The 23,188-nt window shown below is 41.2% G+C and overlaps 1 protein-coding gene across 1 annotated transcript in view; it reads left to right on the top strand.

Moving 5' to 3' along the window:
- Positions 1 to 1,705: 1,705 nt before the first annotated feature.
- Positions 1,706 to 23,188, top strand: part of LOC126195105 (glycogen phosphorylase) — a 171,186-nt gene continuing 149,703 nt past the window's right edge. Inside the window, exon 1 of the mRNA XM_049933575.1 lies at positions 1,706 to 2,004. Within this exon, the coding sequence (XP_049789532.1) occupies positions 1,762 to 2,004 (243 nt within the window). The 5' untranslated portion in view covers positions 1,706 to 1,761. The remainder of the gene's footprint in view (positions 2,005 to 23,188) is intronic.

Genomic DNA, 23,188 nt, shown 5'->3' with positions numbered 1-23,188 from the left:
AGTATTGTAGTAATTTGTTTTACACAGTTTCTGATTACACATTTAAGATTTTACAATATATCTTATAGTGTATTTTCTTTGCTTTGTGTGTACTATTCCTCTATCCTGGGTAAAGTTCTCTTTTTCTGACAAATGATATTCTAATCCCATATGTTACCCATTCTTTCTGCCTACTTAGATTTGATTTAGTTTTGTCTTTGGAGGAAACTTGCTTCAAAGTGTTTCAGAAAAAGGTTTAAAAATGAGTAACAGTTTCTTATCCATAATGTCTTCATGGTAGGATTCTTCCCATAGTTCCTGCTGTAGACTGTTTCTACAAATATTGGAGGATTCATTGTTTATTATTCTGATACACCTAACTTGGGTTTGTCCATAAAATGTTTTTCTGTTCCTGAATTTTAAGATTGTTATTTGACCATCAAGATCAGATTGGCCTTTTACTACAGCCTGTATATTTACATCATAGTACACTGTGGAGTATGGGGAAGCACTGTCAATCACAGGCTTACTGCAGTCATGCACCCATACACATACAAATCCTTCTTGAGAAGGAGTTGAAAGGGTATAAGTCAAAATAGACATCACTGTTCCTAATTTATACAGTTACTATTGGTTGACAAAAAGCCAATGTTAAAAACGCCACATTAGGAAATTTTACTGTTACTCTTGTAAAGTTTTGTACAGACTCTTTCTAACTGAGAATGAAACTTTGGGATATCTCCTACTGGTGCCCTATAGATGATATGATTATGTCGTACTGCTTCTAGAGATTTAGTTTGACTGCCCAGTTTTCACAATCTTATTCAGTGCAGTAGTTACACCTACAACCTGTGACCTAAGAGTGTTGTGAATAAAAATTGCAACATCTCCTTTTTTTAAGTTGGTTCTAACTCTCGCAAAAGAATCAGGAATGTCATTAACTTAAGATGAAAATCGATAAGAAAACTGTAACACTCTCGCCAGCCTCCTATTTTATTATTTTGTTCTTCATATACATGCAAAATTAACACGTCTCGTGATCTTGCGAACATTTTCTAAAGATGGCTGAATCTAATAGTGGTCCTACCTCGATTCTAGTCAGAATCTCACCATACAAGTCCCTACGGATATGCCTTTCTTGTTGATGCCACAAACTGAAGAGAATTGGACGGTAGTAGTATCGCAGATACAGTGTGCGCTCATTACTAAATCGGCCGATAAACATCTACTCTCATTAAAGCTAACAGGTAATTAATATAAAAGAGACGTTATAAGAGGCAGTAGACGTACAAGAATGAAATGACTAACGAAAATCCTGGCTACAATCTCTGGAAGAAACAAATACGTCCGAATTCTTTTAAGTACGTATGAAAAGAATAACAAAGAAAACAACAACAGAGAGGAAAATACGTACATGTGACTGTGTCAAACGTTCACACAGTCACTCCTCTAAACAAGCACAAGCAACAAAAGCTATCAGTTTCGGAGACTCGTATACAGTGACTAACCACCTACGCCGTAGTTATAGGGCACCCTTAAAACGTATTCGCATTAAATGCTTCCATCACTTATGTTCTAAGGAGTCTATCTAACCACTGTGGAAGAATAACATGAACTGTAAAGAATCACGTACCCTCCTTTTTGAACTTCCCTCGTCGGCGCGCAGCAGATGACAGCTACACCAGTGACACCTATCGCCACTGTTTCCAGACACGACCTTCCTGAAGGTGACTATCCCATTCGCGGTCTGTGTTGGTTAGGGCTCGGAAGCAAAGTGTAAGGATGGCATTACCTCAGTCTGATATCGAGAAGAGGAAGCAGATTAGCGTGAGAGGAATAGCACAAGTGGAAACTGTATCTACACTAAAGAAATCGTTTAATCGGCATCTGCATTACACTCTTGCCAAAGACCGAAATGTTTCGACACCGAGGGACTACTATTTTGCTTTAGCCCATTGTGTTAGAGACAATTTAGTCTCAAGATGGATCAGGACACAGCAGTATTATTACGAAAAAGACCCAAAGGTAAGTGTCTTTTTTATGTATGTAATTTAATGTATGCTGAAACATGCAAGCGTTGTAGCTTTGTCGTCTGCTTCTAATCCACATTTGTAAATAAACAAACAGCTGATTGTTGTGGGTAAACACCCTTTCTCGTGCTGTAAAAAACTTACATAAATAGCAGCATTAACACTTTCAAAAACTAGGACAGATTTTGTTTTTACTGTATGTTTCCGCTTGTATATACGATTAGCATTGTTCATGAGTAGTTGCAAATGTGTGTATCTTTCTAGTAAACTACGCTAAAACCCTTCTTTCTTAAGGAAAATAATTAAAAACTGTAGATGTGACATGCAAAAATTTCTGTTCGAATAATTTGATTAAGGTATAACCTAACACCATAGCCTCGAAATTTCTTTCCAACAAAGTCATCTTTATTATCAAAAAGGAAATGTAGTTGTCAGAAAAAATTCCACTAAAACATAATTTTCAATTTTGTACGCGGTTTTCTAATTGTTGTTAAATGTAAGACAACGTGTTTTTTGCGCTAGATATTGAAATAAAATCTTACAGTACTACATGAATCTCGCGCGCCGGCGATTGTGAAATGACACCAACGTTTGCATTTTCAGATCGGTGATATATTCGCATTATTCTTATTTTTGTGCTAATGTATAGTTCCTTTACGCATCGTTCTAGACTTAAAAATAATTGATATTTTGACTCTTGCTTTCAAGTATTTGTGGTATATTCCGATCTATGTGGTATTAAGCGTAGATAGCTTCGTAAGTGGGCGTACAGAGGACATCTACTGTTACAGTATAAACGCTGTCAATTCATTTGATAGCCTCCATTTTTACTGTTTATATTTAAATCCTGTTGATATGTCGTTTATGGAGAACTGCGCAGAGTCGTAAGACAGGTCATTAGAGAGCATCCCGTCACTAAACGCGGAAGTACCTTCCTGTCCTCGAGGCTTCAAGCGTGAGACTGCCAGTTCTCCTCTTTTCTCAATACTTTACATTTTAATTACAGTCGCCAAGGCAGAGATATAAATTTTTTGGCCTGTAATTTATCGTTGCTAATCAAAACCAAAATGGAACCATTGGAAATGATTGTTCTGTGACGGTATTTGACGAAGGTACTTGTATTATCTATGGTCATTGTTGTACTAGTGAACATCTAAGACTCTACAGCTCACAGTTTTTTTGGAGATCTTATGTGGAATGTTAGAAGAAAGAAGGGATGACGGTTAGAGCTGAAAATCCTTCCAAGGCCACAAGGAACGCAGCGTTTGGTTTGGATATGGGTAGGGATAGAAACCCGTGGCGTTGTCAAAGAACCTTCCCGGCATTTGCCTGGATCACGGAATGCGTAAATCAGGTTGGCTTTACAGGAATATTAACAGCTTTCCTCCTTAATGACACCCAGTGTCATAACAAATTCCCCACTTCGGTCTATAGAGATGTAAAAAGTTACGTAAAGCTTGTTTGAAAAAATGTAAGGTCAAATATACAAACGAACGCGACACGAAGCAAGACATCTGGTGAAAGAAGAAAAGCTGCTAACTTATATTATTTAGACGTTGCCCCAATATGCCAATATGTTGTCGATAAATAATGGTCATTAAAAGCTTAGGTTCTATTAAAGAAGCTAAAACACACAACTGATGTGTTAAAGTTTCCGCAATTCTAACGCATAATTTTTTACATTTTCATGTTATTCTGTTGCGGTAAAGATCACTTCGTACGAATACAGGTTTGCGTCTGTTTTACTCCTGTACTCTGCAAACCACTGTGAATGCATAGCAGAGGGATACTTCAAATTGTACGACATAGGGCTCCAAAAATGGCTCTGAGCAATATGGGACTGAACTACTGTGGTCATCAGTCCCCTAGAACTTAGAACTACTTAAACCTAACTAACCTAAGGACATCACACAAATCCATGCCCGAGGCAGGATTCGAACCTGCGGCCGTAGCAGTCGCACGGTTCCGGACTGCGCGCCTAGAACCGCGAGACCACCGCGGCCGGCGTACGACATAGGTCTTCGTTCTATTCCATTCGCGTGTGGAGTGCTTAAAGTATGATCGCTAAATCCGGGCGCGCTTAATCATTATGTCTTCGCGGTCCTTGCGGGATGGATTCACGGGGAGTTGTATATTTCTCGATTACTAACTTAATACTGTTCCTTTTTTTATACAAAAAAAACTCCTTACGTAGGCTTTAGCGGGAGCTTTCCCATGGGTCAAACCTGTGACCATATGTGCTGCCTTTTGTAAATGCCAATCTCCCCTGACAGTCATATTTGGCATGGAACCTGCACACTAGGGCTACATTCTAGCATGGGTCGTACGAGTGTTCAGTAAGGAAATTACTTCGTAGGCCCAATGCATTTTTCAAGTGCCCTGTCTGTTAATCGAAGTCTGCCATTTGATTTACCCACGACTGAGCCCTTAAGATGATTCCATTTCATAACCCTACAAACTGTTCACCCATGTATCTGGATGAGTTGACTGATTCCATTTGTGACTTATTGATATTGTAGTTTTTGTTGTGTGAAGTGTAGAATTTTACATTTTTGAGCATTTAAAGCGAGTAGCCAGTCTTAGCACAATTTTGAAATCTTATCAAGACCTGACTTGAATATTTCTGCGGCTCTTTTCAGACATTACATCGTTTGGATAACGACGTCATCTGCAAAAAAATTGCCAAGTCATTAATATACAGCAGCAACAGCATGGATCCATGTATACTTACATAAAGCGCGCCGGAAGTTATACTTTATCCAAGAGTACATAATGCGTTCGCCTTCGACCAAGAGATCCTGAGTCCAGTTGCGACAGCGTGTAGACACAAACGCGTTGTGCTATGTAATCTCTTTAGGATCTCACACCTGTGAAAGGGGGGAGGCAATTTTGAACTGCCAAGTGCCTGCCAACTGACATCCGCATTAGAGAAACAAGCGGATTAGGACCATTTATCGTTAGGGACTAGACCGTTGGTTCTTGTTTATTTTAGACCTTAAATGCCTGGCTATAACCTATGCCAGTGGTTCACAACCGGGGGGATGTTACCCCCTTAGGAGTAAAATGAAACTTTCTAAGGAGTAAAAAATAAACGATTCTATTCTGTTTCAGTCACGAAACTAAAATATTTTCAAAAGATCCTTACTATTATCACAATTTTGTAAGACTCTAATATTGATTATATAAATTATCAATAATTATTTCTTTTCAGTTAGTAGCATTAATACGATATAGGTTACAGGCTCTTTAGATAGTCAACCTACTGCACATCTATGTTATGCTCTGTCCCGTATGTCGCTGATGATAAAAGTGAGACATATACGTAACAAATGCGAAACACCTCTAGAAAACGTTTTCTCCATGTTGTACATAGGACCTGCAGGAGTCCAGAAATTGCGTCATTACTCGCGCCGAAAGAGATAAATGAATTAATTGACAGCACGACACAGCAGGGCTACTATAGTGCTGTACAGAGTTTTTTTACTAGAGTGATCAGACGGAAAGCAATAACAGCCTGAAGTCGTCTTAATTTCTGCCATTTCAGAAGTAAGGACTGCAGCAACAACGTGATTTACGAACAGTAAGTATACTGCGCACATCTGAACTTGTTTGATTTTAAATGGGTTGCAGTGTGCAACTCAAGCAAGTTCAAATGGCTCTGAGCCCTATGGGACTTAACTTCTGAGGTCCTCAGTCCCCTAGAACTTAGAACTACGTAAACCTAACTAACCTAAGAACATCACATATATCCATGCCCGAGGCAGGATTCGAACCTGCGACCGTAGCGGTGGGCGGTTCCAGACTGTAGCGCTTAGAACCGCTCGGCCACCCCGGCCGGCCCCAACCAAGTGTTGCAATGGAGAGGAATAATGCAGGGGAAGCATGTTTTGTAACAAATATGTATCCTCAGTGTGGATAGTTAGTTTGCTTTTCTGAGAAGGAGTTGTGGGTAGCACTTGGGATGCACCACACAGAAACTAAATATCATTCGTCTTTCATCATTTAAATAAGTGTTCGAAAAAAAGTCTTTCATTCTAAAGTTTAGTTGGGTGCTAAAGTTGGTGATTATGAGGGGTAGGGCGGAGGTACTACCTAATGTCTAATTGCACTCAGGGGTAATGGTCGAAGAAAGGTTGGGAGCCACTGACCTATAGCCAGCCACAAGACAATCATTTGTCAACTGACGTGGAATCGCATTCAGGAGAATGTGTGCTTAAATCGCCCCCACCTCCCCCAGGCTATCTGGATTTCAAATTGCCTTGGTATCCCAGAGTTACTCAGAGTAAAAGCTGTGATGGGTACATTCCCTTTCCAGTCCAGACGAGCAATTGTTCCTTCTCTATAGTGCTCTCATAGTCAGGCTGACGTTAAACCTTAGTCTTGCTTCCTTTTTTCTTTTCAGTTGTAACACATCGCCATTCTAAAATTCAGTTACGTTAATCATCGTAGTCAAAGACAGACACGTATAATATGTGTAATTCTTGTTGAGACTTGCACACGCTGTGAAAGTCGGCAGAAAAGATTTAACATAAGTCTGTCACGTCCGTTAGGAGTGGTCGTATTAACATCTCTCCTCACTCCATCATGTATCTCTTGCGAAATTTTAACACATTTTTTCGCAGCAGTGGTAGTTCACCCCAAATGACTAACTAGCTTCATACGTCCCATTAAAGTAACTTCGTCTGTCTCGACAGAGATGTTGTTCTGAACAACTGTAGCATACTTCCTCTTTCATGACATAGTGACTGGGTTTCACGTGCATCTACTGTTTTACACATATTGTGTTACAAATTATAGATCCTTGTATAATGCGTTGCTTCGTCACTTCCGTGGCGCCACCTTATTCACTTTGCTCTCGTACTGCACTTTGTTTTCGGAGCGCATAGGGATCTCCTTATCGGTGTAACAGTTCACAGGTCTATCGCTGTCCAATTTTTTTATGATGTCAGTCTATGATGATTTCATGTTACTAACAAGGGCAGGGGAGTATCACTAAGGCGTCGCCTAGAATGTTTGGAAAATTCTTGGAGAAAAAGGTTAATGTGGTTGGAACCAGAAAATAGTCCGACTCGTTACGAAAATAGTATTTTGGGAATTCGATTGTTTTCCTAAGACATAACAGTTGCACTTAAGCTGACCTTGATTGATCCTGCAGAGACAATCTGCTACGCATCGTATCATCTCTGTTTCCAAGGTGCTTAGTTGACGCTCTGCCTTCTCCGTAGTAGGAGTTCCATCATTGTAGGAAACGACATGACGGTGTGATAATCGATCGGTCTCAGGTGTCATTGGTTTTGGTCGCGCGCGCACGTGTGTGTGTGTGTGTGTGTGTGTGTGTGTGTTGTCAGAGACTTTTCAAAACCGAGGTGCAACATGAAATTTCTGTGTTTCTTCGTATTCACCAGTGTCTCTCTTCATTGCATTCATGTCTACATCTTCGACAGATAGATCCTACGTACAAAAGCATTTTTTAAAAAAAAATTTGCAGGGTTTTTAGTTCCATTAAGCCATTAAATCTCCTCTCGTGTCTTCAACTGTTTTCGTCGGGGTTAGTCTGAATGCCACGCCCAGTATAAAAGATAAGTTCCAAGCTAAGCCTATAGCTCGCTCAACTTACATAGCGATAATATCAACCTTTCTTCGCAAATGATCTGTTTAACTGTATTCAAAACCAGTTTTATTAGAACTTTTTATATCGAGAACTTCCGTCGACTGAAACTTACATTGTTGTAGAAAGCAGATAATTACTTTGGATGGAAATAGTATTGTAGAGCAGCACCTTTCCGAAATCAAAGAACTGTTGAATAACGCATTCATCAAGGTTACATTTGTTGAGAATTTACAGACAGGTTCAAAATAGTTCAAATGGCTCCAAGCACTATGGGACTTTTTTAACATCTGAGGTCATCAGTCCCCTAGACTTAGAACTACTTAAACCTAACTAACCTAAGGACATCACACACATCCATGCCCGAGGCAGGATTCGAACCTGCGACCGTAGCAGCAGCGTGGTTCTTGACTGAAGCGCCTAGAACCGCTCGGCCACTGCGGCTAGCTTACAGACAGGACATGCGAAATTGTTAACAAGCGAACCGATGTTCGCAGGAGAGCTTCTGTAAAGTTTGGAATGTGGGAGACGAGGTACTGCCAGGAGTAAAGCTGTGAGGACGGGGCGTGAACGGTGCTTGGGTGGCTCAGTTGGTAGAGCACTTGCCCGCGAAAGGCAAAGGTCCCGTGTTCGAGTCTCCGCCCGGCACACAGTTTTAATCTGCCAGGAAGTTTCATATCAGCGCACACTCCGCTGCAGAGTGAAAATCTCATTCTGTGTAAGGCGTTATTATGTGACATCAATTTGAACTTGATGCGCCAAACTGATAGAGAGAAAAATGGTCGAAAGAGACAGACAGACGGATAAAAAATGACGAAAGAATATTTTTTTCATTTTATACATGGTGATTCACGAAGATATGCAAATATTTTAGTATGATATTCTACAAGTAAAACTAAAGGAAAAAGTTCCGATAAACCTAGGTCCGCAAATGTTTAGTAACGAAGTTACGACCAATAAGAGATTTTTCCTGAAATTTAGCAACTTCGCTAATACAATGCCATCGCAAAACTGTACGAGGTTAAAGTAATGCACAATTTCCGTTTATTTTATTGTTATTGGTCTGGTGAATCTAATAAAACAAGTCCCGGATCTGCAGTAGTTTTCGAGAACATCCAGAGAAGCAAAGACGTAATTTCGTAAAATTTTTAATTTATTAAGTACTTGGCTCAATATGTTTTTTAAATTCCAGACAATTGCACAGTTTTCAACAGAAGAACATTTGCCATAAATAAACACCATATCGGCGTATTCCTATGTCGTAAATTTGAAAGGCATCCCTATTTCACAAGTAAACTACAACAGTTACTATGTGGTTTCACTTAAATGCACTGTTGTTATTATGTTCTTTCACTGAACAACAAGAAAACTAGCACGTTTGAAGGTTAAGAAACGACTGAAACAGCTCACTAATGGTTGCTAATAACGACATAAACATTTCTACATTCTTAATGGAAAGTAAACAAATTTACTTGTAAGTAATCTTTGCTTTTCTAGATGTTCTCGAAAACAACTGCAGATACACGCCTGGGACATGTTTTATTAGATTTACCAGACTAATAACAACAAAATAAATGGAAATCGTGCTTTACTTTAACCTCGTACAGTTTTGCGATGGCTTCATATTGGCCAAGTTGCTAAATTTCAGGGAAAATCTCTTATTAGCCGTAACTTCGCAACCAAACATTTGCGGACCTATGTTAGTATGAACTCTTGTCTTTAGTTTTACTTGTAGAATAACATATCGAAATATTTGCACATCTTCGTGAATCACCCTGTATAATTACGAATTCAGAATTTTCGGATTTTTTTTCCTTTACTAGTAATGCGAAGCCTTGCTTCATGCCAAATTTCGTGGTTCTAGGTGAACGGAAAGCACCCTGTAAGTCTTGGCGAGTGAGTTTCCGAATGTCAAAATATGTGACGTAAATGGTCATATCTTTTGATTGCATTGACTTAATAGCTCAAAATTTTTACGCCGACGAGCGACTGTAATTCTTAATATACGACATACGAGGGTCACTCCAAAAGAAATGCACAGTATATTTTTTTTAAATCCATCATTTATTCTACATGTTTGAAAGTTTTACAGTGTGTAGATACATCCTTTAGGAACAATATTTTCGTTTCTCCACATAATTTCCATCCCTCTCAACTGCCTTACGCCATCTTGGAACCAGCGCCTGTATATCCGAACGGTAAAATTCTGGACCAACCTTTTGGAGCGACCGTTTGACAGCGTTCACAAGGGAGTCATCATCTTCAAACCTTGTTCCACGAAGAGTCTTTCAGTTTCCCAAAGAGATGATAGTCACATGGAGCCAGGTCAGGACTGTAAGGCGGGTGTTTCAGTGTTGTCCATCAGTTTTGTGATCGCTTCCATGGTTTTTTGACTGACATGTGGCCGTGCATTGTCGTGCAGCAGCAATACATCCTGCTTTTGCCGATGTGGTCGAACACGACTCAGTCGAGCTTGAAGTTTCTTCAGTGTCATCACATATGCATCACAATTTATGGTGGTTCCACTTCGCATGGTATCCAAAAGCAAGAGTCCTTCGGAATCGAAAAACACTGTAGCCATAACTTTTCCAGCAGAAGGTGTGGTTTTGAATTTTTTTTTTTTTTTTTTTTTGTTTTCTTGGGTGAATTTACATGATGCCACTCCATTGATTTCCTCTTCGTCTTTGGTCAAAACTGATGGAGCCATGTTTCATCACCTGTCACAATTCTTCCAAGAAATTCAACTTCACCATTCTCGTACTGTTCCAAAAGTTCGCTGCATACCGTTTTTCTTGTTTCTTTGTGAGCCACTGTCAACATCCTGGGAACCCAACTGGCACAAACCCTTTTTTAACGCCGATACTTTCAGTATTCTGCAAACACTTCCCTCCCCTATCCCAACGTAGCGTTTCAATTCGTTCACTGTGATGCGTCTGTCAGCAATCAACAATTCGTTAACTCTCTGCACATTGTCTGGAGTGCGTGCAGTACGAGACCTGCCGCTGCGAGGACAATCGTCAATATTGCCGTGCCCGCTTTCATCACGTAACCTGCTTGCCCACCGACTAACTGTACTGCGATCGACAGCAGCATCTCCATACACCGTCTTCAGCCTCTTTTGGATCTTTCCCACTGTCTCGTTTTCACAGCTCAGGAATTCTATGACAGTACGGTGTTTCTGACGAACGTCAAGTGTAGCAGCCATCTTGAAGACACGCTGTGACGGCGCCACTTACGGGAACAGGTTGAACTAACAAGGAGACGGCACGACCGTGGGGACGGGGATTTGCCCGCAATTTTGTGTGGTGAAAGAGGACCCCTAACACCTCACGTGGTTAAAATATTAGGACGCACTACTCGGAAAATCCCGAGAAAAATCGATCCAAAGTTTCTTAGGTGCCGAATGAGTATAAAATGTTAGTCCATTGCCGAGCCGCAGTTTGGCCTACATGCCGGCACGGTAGCTCAGCGTGTTCGGTCGGAGGGTTAGCAGCCCTCTGTAATAAAAAAACTGAGTTAATGGATGAACAACGAACTGGAACGGGTGTCTTGCGACGTCCGCTCCGAGCAGATGCAACGAACAAAATGAGATTATGAAAAAAAAAAACATGGTTAGCGTTTGGACAATTACGCCAGAGGTCTCGGGTTCGATTCCTTCTCCAGCACATTTTTTTCCTTCTGTTGCTTGCAAAATTGCAGCGCATTGTTACAGGAGAATCGTGAAATTAATTCCCGGGAAGATTGTATAAAAATTCATTCTACAATTCACCATCAATCGTCGTCACCAATATTTCGAGACATGATTCAATATTCCTGGTTTGCATCAAAATTATCAGAAACTCAAAACATTTTCGTAAATGTTAATGGGGCATGTTTTTGTACAGATTTATTGCAAATTCCCTGTGACTGTAAAAAATCCGTTTTCATATGTTGCGCAAGATGTCGCAAAAACTATTGCTTTGTTTGCAGTTCTTGTTTATAATTATTATATGTATAAAATTTGAATGTTTCCCAATCGACTTTGTTATTCTGATTAAAAACCCATTGTTTCTTCTCATATACTTTACAATGAAAAATGGAAAACCCACTGCCATGAATTGTGTTGTTGGACAAAAAGAAAATAATTTTTATTCAATAATGTAACTAATTTGCTAAAGATAATGTAGGTTTGGAAAACCTTCTGAGTAATTGGTGGAACAACAAAAGAAAATGAAACAGAAGTGCCGGAGGAGGAATCGAACCCAAGTCCTTTGGCGTAAGAGTCCGAGCACTAAACTCTTTTTTTTTTTTTACAAAACGAAGTTTTTTACGAAACAAATCCATCCTGCCATGGAACAGCTCCAGTAGTACTGAAATAATGTTTATATTTATTTCTAACAGTTTCTGCGCTTTCAAAAATTTGTCCACTCCTTCCACGTTGCAGGGCGTGCATAATTTCTTCGTCACATCTTTCACCCAGTTCAAGAGAACATTCGTTGATATTTTCGCGATCCATTGACTCATATGGTGTGTAAAATTGCGGGTTTTTTTCTGCGCAAAAAGTTGTGTAAAACACATTAAGTTAATATCACAGTGCCAATATTCTATAGCTTCAAGTTTATGGTTGTATGGAAAATACGAAACCTTGATGCCAATATTCCAAATGTATTTTCAACAACTCTGCGTGCCCTAGAGCGCGGTAATTAAAGATCCTTTCTTCCTTCGATAATTTTTCTTGACGATATGGCTTCATTAAATCTTTGCGAATTGCGAAGGCATAATCACCAACAAAAACATACTCCATTAGGCCTATTTCCAGCGAATTTGCAATTCGTTGAGGTTTCTAGGCCAGACGGCGCCTCGGCAATGCACTAAAATTTTATACTCATACGGCACCTAAGAAACTTTGGATGGATTTTTCCCGGGATTTTCCGGGTTGTGCGTCCTAATATTTTAACCACGTGAGGTGTTAGGGGTTCTCCTTCACCACACTAAAATTCGGACAAATCCCCGACCCCACGGTCGTGCCGTCTCCTTGTAAGTTTGAAAACAAGCGGGAATGACGTATCTACACACAGTAAAACTTTTACACATGCAGAATGAAAACTGTATTTTTACAAATATAGTATGTGTTTCTTTTGGAGTGACCCTCTTACAGATGAACGTTTCCTGAGAAAAAAGGGTTCTTGACAGACACACACACAACTCCTTTTTTCGTTGCACGTAGAGTGCAAGGAGAGGAAGATTTGGAGGTCTGCCCCGTGGTGCAGTGCCAAGCCAGACAGCTGATCGCTCGCCAGGCCCCTGGCACCTGCGTTTTAATTGTGCCGTTTCGCAACACGTGGACGAGTCCTAGTCGGAAAGTGAGCGTCTGCCTCTATGACCATCACCACCAGCCAGTGCGATACGTGACCTATTCCACTTCTTTCGCGATCATTTCCACTCCTAATCGATGCTCTAACGAGGTGCAAAGCTCATTGTTTGTTTCGAAAGTAAAGCTCTATGTACTGACTTGGCAGAAAATCGTAAGAAATTTTGGTCTTATGTCAAAGCGATAGGTGGATCAAAACAAAATGTCCAGACACTCTGTGACCAAAATGGTACTGAAATAGAGGATGACAGACTAAAGGCCGAAATACTAAATGTCTTTTTCCAAAACTGTTTCCCAGAGGAAGACTGCACTGTAGTTACTTCTCTAGATTGTCGCACAGATGACAAAATGGTAGATATCGAAATAGACGACAGAGGGATAGAGAAACAATTAAAATCGCTCAAAAGAGGAAAGGCCGCTGGACCTGATGGGATACCAGTTCGATTTCACACAGAGTACGCGAAGGAACTTGCCCCCCTTCTTGCAGCGGTGTACCGTAGGTCTCTAGAAGAGCGTAGCGTTCCAAAGGATTGGAAAAGGGCACAGGTCATCCCCGTTTTCAAGAAGGGACGTCGAACAGATGTGCAGAACTATAGACCTATATCTCTAACGTCGATCAGTTGTAGAATTTTTGAACACGTATTATGTTCGAGAATAATGACTTTTCTGGAGACTAGAAATCTACTCTGTAGGAATCAGACCGGGTTTCGAAAAAGACGATCGTGTGAAACCCAGCTCGCGCTATTCGTCCACGAGACTCGGAGGGCCATAGACACGGGTTCCCAGGTAGATGCCGTGTTCCTTGACTTCCGCAAGGCGTTCGATACAGTTCCCTACAGTCGTTTAATGAACAAAGTAAGAGCACATGGACTATCAGACCAATTGTGTGATTGGATTGAAGAGTTCGTAGATAACAGAACGCAGCATGTCATTCTCAATGGAGAGAAGTCTTCCGAAGTAAGAGTGATTTCAGATGCGCCGCGGGGGAGTGTCGTAGGACCGTTGCTATTCACAATATACATAAATGACCTTGTGGATAACATCGGAAGTTCACTGAGGCTTTTTGCGGATGATGCTGTGGTATATCGAGAGGTTGTAACAATGGAAAATTGTACTGAAATGCAGGAGGATCTGCAACGAATTGACGCATGGTGCAGGGAATGGCAATTGAATCTCAATATAGACAAGTGTAATGTGCTGCGAATACATAGAAATAAAGATTATAATTCAGCTACAATATAGAAGGTCAGCAACTGGAAGCAGTTAATTCCATAAATTATCTGGGAGCAGGCATTTGGAGTGATTTAAAATGGAATGACCATATAAAATTAATCGTCGGTAAAGTAGATGCCAGATTCATTGGAAGAATCCTAAGGAAATGCGGTTCGAAAACAAAGGAAGTAGGTTACGGGACACTTGTTCGCCCATTGCTTGAATACTGCTTACCGGTGTGGGATCCGTATCCGATAGGGTTGATAGAAGAGATAGAGAAGATCCAACGGAGAGCAGCGCGCTTTGTTACAGGATCATTTAGTAATCGTGAAAGCGTTACGGAGATGATAGATAAACTCCGTGGAAGACTCTGCAGGAGAGACGCTCAGTAGCTCGGTACGGGCTTTTGTTGAAGTTTCGAGAACTTACCTTCACCGAAGAGTCAGCAGTATATTGCTCCCTCCTACGTATATCTCGCGAAGAGACCATGAGGATAATATCAGAGAAATTAGAGCCCACACAGAAGCATACCGACAATCTTTCTTTCCACGAACAATAGGAGACTGGAATGGAAGCGAGAACCGATAGAGATACTCAAAGTACCCTCCGCCACACACCGTGAGGTGGCTTGCGGAGTATGGGTGTAGATGTAGATGAAACATTACTGTTACGTGTGTAATTGAACAGTAATTTCCTCTGTTATGACGCTTGGTAAACTGTCCTCAACGCGACAGTTGAACACCACAGTGGTTTATTAGCCATGGTCATTTTGCGGCAGGTATGTTCTTCCCTTCCTCTAACATTAGACACGACTTAACGAGCCACTTATAGCGAGGCCTGAAGTTCAATGTGGTCGCAGAACCACTCTTGGGCAAAACGTGTTCGTATAAATGTGTTGTGTGTGACAACTTCTTTGAGTCCTCAGTCTTCTGGCTCGCATGATGTGGCCCGCCAAGAATTCCTCTTCTGTGTCAATCTTTACATTTCAGATCAACACGTGAAACCTTTGTCCTCAGTTTCTAACTGGTTTTCATTCAATTTTTGTCGTTCAAATGGCTCTGAGCACTATGCGACTTAACTTCTGAGGTCATCAGTCACCTAGAACTTAGAACTAATTAAACCTAACCAACCTAAGGACATCACGCACATCCAAGGCAGAGGCAGGATTCTAACCTGCGACCGTAGCGGTCGCTCGGTTCCAGACTGTAGCGCCTAGAACCGCACGGCCACTCCGTCCGGGTTTTGTCGTTCTCTATAGCTTCTACCGTCTACAGCTCCCTCTACTGTCTTGAAAGTTATTCCCTGATGTCTTAACACATGTCCTAAGCGCTGTCGGGCGTGGTCGGCACTTGGATGGGTGACCATCTGGGCCGCCATGCGCTGTTGCCATTTTTCGGGGTGCACTCAGCCTCGTGATGCCAATTGAGGAGCTACTCGACTGAATAGTAGTGGCTTCGGTCACGAATACCATCATAACGACCGGGAGAGCGGTGTGCTGACCCCACGCCCCTCCTAACCTCATCCTCCATGAGGATGACACGGCGGTCGGATGGTCCCGGTAGGCCACTCGTGGCCTGAAGACAGAGTGCTTAACACATGTCTTACCTTCCTGTCCCTTCTTCTCGTCAGTGTTTTCTACATATTGCTTTCCTTGCCGATTCTACAGCGAACCTCCTCGTTCCTTACCTTATCAATTCACCTAATTTTCAACATTCGTCTGTAACACCACATCTCAAATGCTTCGATTCTCTTCTATTCCGGTTTTCCCGTAGTTCATGTTTCACTACCATGCAATTCTGTGCTCCAAACGTACTTCCTCAGAAATGAGTTCCTCACATTTCATACTAGTAGCCTTCTATTGGCATGAAATGCCCTTTTTGGGAGTACTAGTCTGCTTTTTACGTCCTCCTTGCTCCGTCCGTCATAGGTTATTTTGCTGCCTAGGTAGCAGAATTTCTTAACTTCATCTGCTTCGTGATCACCAATTCTGATAAGTTTCTCGCTGTTCTCATGTCTACTACTTCTCTTTACTTTTGTCTTCCTTCGGTTCACTATCGGTCCGTATTCTGTACTCGTTAGACTTTTCATTCCATCCAAGAGATCGTGCAATTCTTCTTCACTTTCACTCAGGACAACAAGGTCATCAGTGAATCTTATCATTGATACCCATTTACCTTGAATTTTAGACCCACTCTTGAACTTTCCTTTTATGTCCGTCATTGCTTCTTTGATGTATAGATTGAACACTAGGGGCGAAAGACTACATCCATGGCTTACTCTCTTTCTAATCCATGCACTTTGTTCTTGGTCATACACTCTTTTGTTCTCTCTTAGTTCTTGGACGTACTATTTATTACTCATCTTTCCCAATAGCTTATCCCTATTTTTCTCTGAATTTTGAACATCTTGCACCATCTGACATTGTCGAACGCTTTTTCCAGGTCGACAAATCCTATGATCGTGTCTCGATTTTTGGCTAGTCTTGCCTCCATTATTAACCGCATCGTCAGAACTGCTTTTCGTGTGCCTTTACCTTTCCTAAAGCCAAATTGACCGTCATCTAACAGATCCTCGATTTTCTTTTCCGTTCGTCTGCATATTATACGTGTCAGCAATTTGGATGCATGAGCTGTTAAGCTGACTGTGCTACAATTGTCGCACTTGTCGGCTCTTGTAATCTTCGGAATTGTATGGATAATATCTTTCCGACAGTCTGATGGTATATCGTCAGTCTCGTACATTATGCACACCGACGTGAATATTCGTTATGTTGCCACTGCCCTCAGTGATTTTAGAAATTCCGATGGAATGTTGTCAATCCCTTCTGCCTTATTTAAGTACCGATGACCTCGCTGTCTGGTCTCCCTCCCCCAACCAACCAACCAACCAACCAACCTTATTTAAGTCTTCCAGAGCTCTTTTAAATTCTGATTGTAATTCTGGATCACCTATCTATTCCCTGTCGACTCCTGTTCTTCCTCTATCACGGCATCAGTCAGACAGACAGAATCACTGAATTTCTTTCGCTTACAAGTTATTCACTGCCACGGATGCGAAGTGAAAAACGTGACACTTCTTAGCGTCTTCGTGTCATCGCATGTTAAGACTTCAACGTACAAGGGGACAGCGCCTACTTACTGTCATCGATTTTGTACAAACTTATGGTATAAGCAAGGCTTGACCAGAAATGTGAAAGGAGCGGGAACTCCAGATGGGCAAGCGTTTAGGGAAAAAAAAGCAGTTTTGGTGCTGGTTGAACTAGACATGGGCCATATATATATATATATATATATATATATATATATATATATGTTACTGTTCTGTACTCTATCCGCTATATATATATATATATATATATATATATATATATATATATATATATATATATATATATATATATATATAGCGGATAGAGTACAGAACAGTAACATCCGCTATATATATATATATATATATATATATATATATATATATATATATATATATATATATATATATAGCGGATAGAGTACAGAACAGTAACATGAGGACCGTGCGGTCGAGTCCCAATCGAGAAAGGCCTACTAACACCGTCCACGAGGACTCTGGGTAACTTTTCAAGAAGGGATTGTAATTAAAGCATACAGAAATTCCGTTAGTGTCATTTCGACGTTCGAGCAGCTTTCCTCAGCTACTGGCGAATAAGAAGTTCCCGTGGTTTAGCCTGTAAATCGTCAACCGTAAAATAACAAAAGAATCTTATATGTGTTCTCGTGGACGCCTTGCACTGAGGTGACAAAAGTCATGAGATACCTTCTAATATTATGTCGGCGTTTCTTTTGCTCGGCGTAGTGCAGCATGGACTCCATAATTCCGAGTGTGTTGCCGGTGCAGGATATTGTGCTCGAACTGAGCTCTCGATTATGTCCCATAAATATTCGATGGGATTCATGTCGGGCGATCGAGGTGGCCAAACCATTCGTTAGAATTGTCGGGAATGTTTTTCAAACCAATCGCTAACAATTGTGGCTAGGTGACTTGATGCATTGTCATCCATAAAATTTCCATTGTTGGTTGGGAAACTGAAGTTCATGAATGCAAATGGTCTCCAAGCACCAGAACATAATCACTTCCAGTCAATGATCGGTTCAGTTGGACCAGGGGGCCCAGCCCATTCCATGTAAACACAACGCACACAATTATGTAGCCACGACCAGCTAACACGGCGCCTTGTTGACAGCTTGGCTCCATGGCTCCGTGAGGTCTGCGCCACAATCGGAAATCGGGACTCATCTGTCCAGGTCACGTTTTTACAACTGTCTACCGTCCAACCGACATGGTCACGAGCCTAGGAGAAGAGCTGAAGGCGACGTAGTGCTGCTAGCAAAGGCACTCGCTTCAGTCGTCTGCTGCCTTAGTCCCTTAACGCCAAATTTCACCGCACTACCCTACAACCGTAAAATAAAAAGAATCTAATTTTACATACATAAGTTATCGTGGATCATAAGGAAGGGCAAACCTATGTTTCTAGCATTTGCAGACTTGGAGAAAGCTTTTGCCAATGTTGACTGGAATACTCTCTTTCAAATTCTGAAGGTGGCAGGGGTAAAATACAAGGATCGAAAGCCTATTTACAATTTGTACAGAAACCAGATGGCAGTTATAAGAATCGAGGGGCATGAAAGGGAAGCAGTGGTTGGGAAGGGAGTGAGACTGGGTTGTAGCCTCTCCCCGATGTTATTCAATCTGTATATTGAGCAAGCAGTAAAGGAAACAAAAGAAAAATTCGGAGTAGGTATTAAAATCCATGGAGAAGAAATAAAAACCTTGAGGTTCGCCGAAGACATTGTAATTCTGTCAGAGACATCAAAGGACTTGGAAGAGCAGTTGAACGAAATGGACAGTGTCTTGAAAGGAGGATATAAGATGAACATCAGCAAAAGCAAAACGAGGATAATGGAATGTAGTCGAATTAAGTCGGGTGATGCTGAGGGAATTAGATTAGGAAATGAGACACTTAAAGTAGTAAAGGAGTTTTGCTATTTGGGGAGCAAAATAACTGATGATGGTCGAAGTAGAGAGGATATAAAATGTAGACTGACAGTGGCAAGGAAAGTGTTTCTGAAGAAGAGAAATTTGTTAACATCGAGTATAGATTTAAGTGTCAGGAAGTCATTTCTGAAAGTATTTGTATGGAGTGTAGCCATGTATGGAAGTGAAATATGGACGATAAATAGTTTGGACAAGAAGAGAATAGAAGCTTTTGAAATGTGCTGCTACAGAAGAATGCTGAAGATTAGATGGGTAGATCACATAACTAATGAGGAAGTATTGAATAGGATTGGGGGGAAGAGAAGTTTGTGGCACAACTTGACTAGAAGAAGGGATCGGTTGGTAGGGCATGTTCTGAGGCATCAAGGGATCACCAATTTAGTGTTGGAGGGCAGCGTGGAGGGTAAAAATCGTAGAGGGAGACCAAGAGATGAATACACTAAGCAGATTCAGAAGGAAGTAGGTTGCGGTAGGTACTGGGAGATGAAGAGGCTTGCACAGGACAGAGTAGCATGGAGAGCTGCATCAAACCAGTCTCAGGACTGAAGACCACAATAACAACAAGTTATCGTGGACACGTTATAATTCCTTCCTTGAAATTTATTTGCAGTGTAACATTTTCCTTTGTCTTTTCTTTCCATGACTTTCATGAAAATGTTAATAAATACAACGTACTGGACATCATTTCAGTTTATTTGCAGTATAAGTAACGTAAAAATTGGAAAGAAATTGATTCCACATTGGGACTCGAACACTCGACCCTCGTCTTAGCGTTGTGAACTCTTGCTGCTGCGCCAAACGCCGCTGCTTGAATATAGCTCGCCCGATCCGCGCCAAAATTGCTTTTTTTTTTTTTTTTTTTTTTTTTTTTTCTAACGCCTGGCCTTCAGGAGCTCACACTTACGTTTCTATCATTTCCAGCCAAACCCTGCAATCACCATAAATTTGAACAGGCCCCCAAGGTACATCAGATGATATTAATGCCCAGGGGGGATTCTAGAACATTCTGGTTTCCATAAAATGAAAAAAGGCCTCCCGTTTTTCTTATGCTGAAGTGTGGAGTGTGACTACTCAAATGTCTTTCTCTTAGTAGGAGTATCCATGCACTCAAGCACTCCGTCTTCAGGCCACAAGTGGCCCACCGGGACCATCCAACCGCCGTGTCATCCTCAGCTGAGGATGCGGATAGGAAATGGCTCTGAGCACTACGGGACTTATCTATGGTCATCAGTCCCCTAGAACTTAGAACTACTTAAACCTAACTAACATAAGGACGTCACACAGCACCCTGTCATCACGAGGCTGAGAAAATCCCTGACCCCACCGGGAATCGAACCCGGGAACCCGGGCGTTGGAAGCGAGAACGCTACCGCACGACCACGAGCTGCGGACTGCAGATAGGAGGGGCGTCAGGTCAGCACACCGCTCTCCCGGTCGTTACGATGGTTTTCTTTGACCGGAGCCGCTACTATTCGGTCGAGTAGCTCCTCAATTGGCATCACGAGGCTGAGTGCACCCCGAAAAATTGCAACAGCGCATGGCGGCCCGGATGGTCAGCCATCAAAGTGCCGGCCACGCCCGACAGCGCTTAACTTCGGTGATCTGACGGGAATCGGTGTATCCACTGCGGCAAGGCTGTTGCTAAGAGTATCCATGGCGAACATGAAATTTGTGCAAAGACAGTAGCTGTTTCTTGAAAACGAGGAAGAAAGGCTATTAATTCCCCTATGGCGTTCATCTCTTTACAAGCCGAATATCTGTGGATTTCTAGCAAATGATGTATGGAACTATCAGTATGTCCAGCTGTTCGCATTTGGACGTTAAACTGAAAGTTTGCAACTTGAGCATATCTGGTTACTGCCAGTATGAAGCAGAATGGCTAAAATCACCACAGTCTCGAAGAAAAGACAGCACAAGTATTAAAAGGTCGTTGGGTTAGTTTATCGAATCATTCGGATGTTGCAAAATATTGATAACAGCCTATTTCCATTTTAGTTGTACACAGCGATCAGCATCGTGGACTACTTAATGAGTGCGTGCTGAAAAGTAATGCCTCCGAATCTTTGATGTAAAAACTCTTAAAGCTTCTTAAGCAGTACAAACTTTATTGAGATTCTACATTTTTATTCTTCGTGTCTACATATTTGCAGCCCACTGCCACTTGTGTTCAGTGTCATCGATCATCCCCCCATACAATTCCGACGTGGCCTCATACGATTTTCATCTGTTTCCAAAACTTAAAAAAAAAAGGAAAGAACCTCTGAGGACTTAAAAAAGAACTTTGACTTCACTTTGGTAATGTTGAAGTGGTGCAAGTGGAAGTGAGGTTGTGTCTTCGTCAACAAAGTCGAGCATTCTACAGTGACCGTATCAACAAATTGGTCTGTCGTAGGGAGAAATGTGTAAATATGTAGGCGTGAAGAATAAAAATAAGAATGGTAATAAAGTTTGTTTTATTTGAGATTTTTAAGACTTTTCACATAAAAAGTTCGGAGATATTACTTTTCAGCAGGCCCCCGTACATCTGTGTAGTATCTGAGAGAGTAGGTGCTTATTTTCAAAAGTTCATTGTTTCAGGAAAGTTGTGTGTTGGTTTTGCATTATTTAGGAAATTACGTAATGTAGTTTTCTGGTAGCGGGATATTTCTGAATACTTCGTCTAGAGCGTTATGTGGAAATTTGCCAGCTGGCTCCTTCTACAATAGAAAAGATACTGTTTCTTGCGAAACTTTCCACATGGGACTATGGCAGCATAAGTACCAGATGGTTATAATTAAAATGCGGCTGCTCACAGAGGTCAAGTGTGAGCTGTAATTATCGTATGGCAGTGAAACTTGAGGAGATATGTTCATGAATTAATGCGGAACCGATTACCACTGGAGAAAGATTAGTCCCAAATTTGTCAACCAAGTGCAAATTTGGCGCTGTGAATGCAAGAAAGACGTTTAGAAATGTTACCTTTTAATAGCTTAGGAACGGGAGATAGGCAGAAAAGGTCAAACAAGTGAGAAACGCATAATGTTAATTTTCTTATTAACCCTTATTGCTTGTCAGAAGACAGCATAGATGTCATACAATGTTCGGCGCCAGATTTGCACATGTTGATCAAAACCGAAACCGTTTTTTCTTCAGTACAAATCGGTTTCGCTCTAAGAACACTTGTATTCGTGTCGAGTTTTGCCGCCATACAAAAATTACAGCCCACACTGGACCCCCGTCAGTAGCTCACTTTAATTTTAGCCACCTGGTATGAAAACCGTACATGAGAAAGACAGATCGGTTCTTGTTGTTCATTGGGTTTCCACAAAGTATGCAAATTTATCTACTTTGTTAAGATGCAGTGTCTGTAAGTTATAGCAGTCTTCATTTCTTTGTAATGATATTCGAGTGGGGATATCAAATTGAACGTACGCTTATGCACAACTATACGTAAAGAGCATGAGAGATTTCGCTTCATTAATAATAAAGAGTTCATCTACGAACGAGACCGCTTATAGAAGCTTTTACCAACAATGCACTATTAAGGAACGTCAAGTGAATATAAAGAAATGCAGGCTTTTCTTTACTTTATATGAATGTTTGAAAGCAATACTGCAGAATCGCTTGTGGCAGACGTATGGGGAAAGACACCTGATGTAACACGGAAAACGTATGTACACATGCATTTACATACATACTCTGCAGATAAGTGCATGGCGGAAGGTACTTCGCGAAAAATTAGCGATTTTCTATCTTATTCCGTTGACGTACTGAGAGAGTGGAAATAAATGTCTACGTACACACCCTAATCTCTTACTTGATTCTCATGATCCTTACGCTGAATGCGGGATCCTGGAAGCCGATTTGTCGCACCGTTTTCTTGGATTACACAGTTTCTAAATTTATCCAACCGGGTTTCATGAGAACTGCTCGACTTTCTTCCAAGGATTCTCTTTTCATTTCCCATAGAATTAGTGTTAAACTTTCGTATGGGCTATG

This window comes from Schistocerca nitens, chromosome 7 (assembly GCF_023898315.1).
Source record: "Schistocerca nitens isolate TAMUIC-IGC-003100 chromosome 7, iqSchNite1.1, whole genome shotgun sequence".
Lineage (NCBI taxonomy): Eukaryota > Metazoa > Arthropoda > Insecta > Orthoptera > Acrididae > Schistocerca > Schistocerca nitens.
Note: the sequence above shows the minus strand (reverse complement) of the source record. Positions and strands in the feature narration are given on the sequence as shown.